General features: G+C 32.5%; 1 protein-coding gene across 2 annotated transcripts in view; it reads left to right on the top strand.

The window, feature by feature from the left end:
- LOC110019952 (long chain acyl-CoA synthetase 6, peroxisomal-like) overlaps positions 1 to 5,771 on the top strand; it is a 120,018-nt gene that overhangs the window by 51,335 nt on the left and 62,912 nt on the right. For both annotated transcript variants that reach the window (XM_020717855.1, XM_020717854.1), the window contains exons 13-14: positions 4,473 to 4,561; positions 4,653 to 4,741. In XM_020717855.1, coding sequence (XP_020573514.1) covers positions 4,473 to 4,561; positions 4,653 to 4,741 — 178 coding nt within the window. The remainder of the gene's footprint in view (positions 1 to 4,472; positions 4,562 to 4,652; positions 4,742 to 5,771) is intronic.

Here is a 5,771-nt window from a genome sequence, read left to right as displayed (position 1 = left end):
TCGCGAACAAGAACAACTCTTTGTTCACTTGTGTTCGGCTCAATTTAGCTCGAAATAGAAAAAGTATATATAATTATTTATATAATAATATTTTATATTTATTTATATCTAAATTTAAATCATAACATCTCGTGTGATAATGTGGTTAATACCTTTTTTGGTATACATTTGGTCATAGTTCTAATCCCGCACTTTACATCTATTTTTTTCAATTTAATTTTTACTAGCCAATTTCGAGCCGAACACGAGCCGCATGACCCAAATATTTAAATCGAGTCGAACACGAACACACAGTTCACGAGCCAATTTCGAACACGAGTCGATTTCAAACACGAGCTATTTCGCACGAGCCGAACACAAGCCAAGCCTGAGCTCACTCAAGCTCGGCTCTTTTACAACCCTAGTGGAGGTTGTTGATTACTCCAACTTGGTTCAGTCTCAAGATTCAATATGAAGTCTAATTGGATTAGTGGACAATAGTTTTGAACGTATTTCTTGAAGAGGCACTAATCAAAGAAAAAAGTTTTTTTTTTCTCACACGGATTTACTTTTTCTTAAGCTAGACACAATAAAGATCTTGTTGAATTTGGCATTCCTTATTTGGTTAGTATCTGAATGTGGTGTTGCTTTTCTCTTCGTAGATGGATATAAATCGCTCGGGTTTTAAATTATTTTGGTCTAATATATATTTTTTTGTGTTTTCATGTTGATGGACTTTGTGACCGCTTACTCATGCACTTTTTTTAATAATTTGTTATAAAATTTTATCATTTCAAAAAGGTCACACACTCGTAACTTTTTTTTTTAAATTATTCATGAACAAACTAAATGGATGAGATAACTCTGGAGTATTTTCTACAATCAGCCACACTATCTTCAAAAATGTCAAAGCTTCCTATCTCATGAATTTACATCCAATTCTCAGGTCTTTTCTCCTACTGCTGCACAGTCGTATCGCAAAGCCTTCTTGAAAATTCCGCTCTCTATCGTAAAAGATCCCATAGAAGCGAAGGAAAGGGCACAATTGAAGATTGACTGTCTGCAATAAATATTTTTGAGAAATTTGATTAAGTTTTTGTCGACTTAATGTGTATTCACACCCCTCAAATTTCAATCAAGTTAATTTTATAAAGTTCTATGCATTAAATCAAGGAAATTGATATAAAACATCATATGTAAATTATAAATGATTTGAGTGATATAAAATGTTGAATTTATAAGTTTAATCAATTTAATTAACCTTAATTATTTCCCTAATCCTTAGCACTATAGCCCACCGACTTACGCCTCTTTCAGTTCCTTTCATGTGATCGAATGAGTTCAGAGCTGCAATTTCTTCTCCTGAATCCTTCCTCTTCTCTATTGTGTTCTCGATTCTCCTCCTTCACTCGACTGCTATTGCTGCTCTGGAGAAGCCGAGCCCGCGACCCTTGATATAGTGCAAGGGCCGCGAACTAGCATAGAGGCGAACGACACTTGGGAAGGCTGTAATTTGGGATTTAGGGCTACTGGGTGAAATCTTAAGGCGTGAATCCTTTTTTTCACGAACTTTGAAGCTTTTATTTTCTTCCTCATCTTTTAGTTTTGAGTTTTGCCTCAGTATTCATGCAAATTTCATTTACAGCAGTTGTCTGAAATGCCAATTTTGTGTCAGATGTATTGAATCTGGTTTGCGAGCTCCATAAGAGTTTTAACACAACATCAATGAAGGGGAAAGGGGATTTGAAGTGTTAAGAAGAAGAGAGAAGATACTTGACAATTTACGAGAATGCCTGGTCGTCGAGAAAGCCGTTTAAAGTATGTTTTGATAAATCAATGATATTTTGAGCTAAGTTACCTAATGAACTAATATATTATGAATTCCTAATTCATTTAAAATTTTAGATTGGTTACCTGAGGCGACGAGTTAAAGACAACGGTGTAGAAGATCGTCGTAGGACGACTTCATAAATTTCAGGTAACATATTCTTATGCTAATAAGAAGAATAATTTAATTTATGGAAATCACTTGAATCGTAAAGTTTAATATTATGTTTTATAGGTTATTATGCTCAACATACGAGTCAACATAACCTCCAGCTAGCTATCGAAGATTAAGACTTTAGCGTGATAACTGAGGTGAGTAATCATGTTTTTAAATTTTAATAATCTTCAATGTTTCAGATTATATGTTTGACTCCATCTATGCCTTAATTTAATCAGATTCTTCATATTGTTAGATAGGTAAGATATGCATGATAAACATAGTAGAAAAAAATGTGCATGCATGAGATGAATGATATTTATATTGACATTATATGGAGGATGGACATGTAAGATAGACATGTAGGAAAAATATGCATGATATAAGTAAGAAATATATATGAGATAGATATATGAATGATATGAAAGATATGCATGATAAATAGCTGCACAATATAGTAAATATTCATGTTTATATATACATGAATATGTCTCAGAATAATGTATGTTACAATATGTTACAAAGAATGAAAAAAACTTATATATGAACACTTTTATGTGCATGTTCAGAAAAGGATTTCATCCCCTAATGGTACAGGCAAGGGACGTCGGTGTACCGAAGCGCGTAGAGTTTTTCTACCATCTTAGACAATTCTGATGGTTATATCACTAACTACTGTGCCAATAGGATAATATTGACCTGAGGCAAGTAGACTGAAGCTTGCATCTCTTGACAATTATGATGTTTACATTGCTAACCGCTGTGTCGACGAGATAATATCGGCTACCTTTCCACCTTATACAATTGTGATGTGTAGATTGCTAACCGCTGTGCTGATGGGAGCAGACAGGGCAATATAAGCTAAGGGTGTGCTAGGTTGTTGATGATAATTCTCACAGAGACATAAATGTATGTAAGAAATATAAAGTAAAAGTAAAATTAAGATGAATGCATATAAAAGATTAGTGTGTATGTTCATTTAGAAAAAATCATTGATACATATAGTATATATCAAATTGCTTATAAGATTATGAAAAACTAACATATTATAAAATTTCTTACCGACTCACTTGTATATTGAATTTTTTTCCTTTGATTACTATAGTTTAAAATTGTGATTACTTTTGAGTTATCTTTAGATAACTTATTATGTTGTTTTAATATTATTTTTAGGTTTCAAACATTTGAATAAGATAAATAGAAGATGAACAGATATGTATAGAAGACTAGAACAATAAACGAAAATATACAAATTTCTACTTGTTAATTGTAATTATTTTTTTTCGTGATTCTTTCATGTATTATTTGAATATTAAATTGTTAGAGATAGAATTAAAATAACAGAGAATTGATTTCCTCGACCGTCCGTTCCCGCCTTGGTTAACTCCAAGCCTCGGGCCGGGTTGCGACATTGTCCTTAGTGTGCAACTTTTGAAGGGTCATCTGTTTTTGTTTCAGTTACTGATTATACCCAATCATTGATCTTTGAACTAGATCTTCGAACTAACCTTGATGAAGATCAGTCTTTACGATTTTGATCTATGATTTGATTAGATTTTGTCTTCCCTTAGTTGATCTTTGATCAAAACTTGTAAGTGTTTTCTTGTGTATCATCTTTTTTACTTATTGGCTATAGTCCTCACTCTCTATAATTTGCCTTCAATTGTAGAACTTCTTATTGTGCTATGTTTTTTCTATAAAACATGCGCTGTTTCTTTTTGTGAAAAAAGAGGAATGTTGTACTTTAAATCTATTGCTTTTGACCATATTTATTTGCCGCTTAATTTTGATTACATGGTCTACATTAGGAGTTTAACTGAGCCAAGCCGGCTCGTGAGTCTACTCAGACTCGACTCGATAGATGGCTCATCAATTGAGCTCGATGTGCTAACAAACCAAGCTCAAGCCTGCTTCGACTCTACTCGTTAGCTCGTGAGCCCGCTTATTTAAAAAATAATTAATATAAAATATATTCAAAATATAATAAAATTTAAAACATTATCTATAACTTATTAAAAATGTTAAGAAAATGATATTTTACATTTTATATCATTTAATTTTTTATTATTTATCTCTTAATTGCTCATTCTATTTGTCATTTTATTATAACACTAGTTTGATTTAATATTGTTTTGTCTTTTTTATATTAATCAAGTCGGTTGATGAGCTGATTTGAACTCGTAGAATAGAGCTTGAACTCGATTAATTAATCAAAGTTAAAGTTGAAGTCGAGGGCAACTCGACTTTTTTTACACCCATAGTCTACATCAGGTGTCTTGCACGCTCTCTTAAAAGTTTATGATGTTTGATCAGTATCCTAGAGAAAAACTAGAACAAAATCTTGAAGAATGCTAATTGACGTTGACCAATCCAGATTGCATTGGGAGGCAATAAATTCCATGTCAACCAATGCCTCAACTTATAATAAACTGCATTAGCTGTGTATTTTGATTCCATGAATCATCTATGAGAAATTCTAATGATTTTAATAATCATCATTTGGTCTCAGGATAATCTGAAGTTGATGGATGACATGGCAGTTCTCCAGCCTACAGTGTTCGCCAGTGTTCCTCGTCTATATAATAGAATTTATGCAGGGTGATGTTTTAATCATTTACGTATACTATTATTATTTACTTTTTGAAACTTCATTTAAATTGAGACATTGCTAAAGTTTAATTTATTGTAGTGTTATGAATGCTGTCAAGGCATCGGGGGGACTAAGGGAGAGATTATTCAATATTGCTTACAACACAAAGATACAAGCCATATCAAATGGTAGTTTTACCTTAGAATTTTAATTCATTCGATACACACGTTGAGTGCCCCTTTCTACGGGAAGCATCAGTATGATAAGGCATTGGAACATTCTTTTCTGCATGTACCACTATTCACGTTTTAGTAAAGCTCCCGGGCATTCAAAGAGCATTTGTTGCTTGTGTTTTAACATTTAGTTTTAAAGAATAATAAAGATGAACATTCTAGTTGTTTATTCATGAAACTACAAGATCACCAAATTGTAAGATCTTTCAATGAATTTCTACAATTATAAGTAACATCTTTTCCTCTAAGTGATGCACAGCTTTTGAGATCTGATAATGTTTTTCATTTATGATCCTTCAGTAATTTCTTATATACTATTTGTACTTCTAATTTATATCTACATTTCTCGATTAAATGATTAATGTAACATCATGAAAGGTGAATTTGAAATCTTGTTTAAAGCTTTGAGCGAAGATCATACTCTTTTTTATAGTATATTGAATGAAAGACATTCTATCATTGCTTTAAAACTCTCTAAACTCTTGACCTATTTTATATTTCAATGTTTGAGGTATTGCTTCATAATCTCTATAAAAAAGAGTATGATTATATATGTTATGTATATAGCGATTAAAAGTAGGATGAAAAGCTAATGCTTCATAATTTCTATTGTATTGCTTGCATCACGCCCGTAAGAAGCTGTCGGCAGCCGGAATCGAAATCCCGTCACCCGCTTCGGAAGGACTTTTGAATTTACGTATATATATAATTTTAGAAAAATATGAAATCAAACTGACCTCATATTTTTCACAGTTTAAATGAAAGAGCACTCTACCTCAAATCCTGTATCTATCCCAAGGGATAAACACAAGACTTGAGGGTGAGGCTCGATCAAATAAACTAAGAAAGATATGACGTCCGTTTGGTCTGCGAAACCGTTTTATTTGCCGACAAGTTCCCCTATTTAATACAAATAATTAAATAGGGTTTATTTTAAGCTGGGTTCGGAAAAGCTCCCTATAAGGGCAAGCCCCTATAGTTAATT

The sequence above is a fragment of the Phalaenopsis equestris genome, unplaced genomic scaffold (genome assembly GCF_001263595.1).
Source record: "Phalaenopsis equestris unplaced genomic scaffold, ASM126359v1 Scaffold000088, whole genome shotgun sequence".
NCBI classification, from domain to species: Eukaryota; Viridiplantae; Streptophyta; class Magnoliopsida; order Asparagales; family Orchidaceae; genus Phalaenopsis; species Phalaenopsis equestris.
Note: the sequence above shows the minus strand (reverse complement) of the source record. Positions and strands in the feature narration are given on the sequence as shown.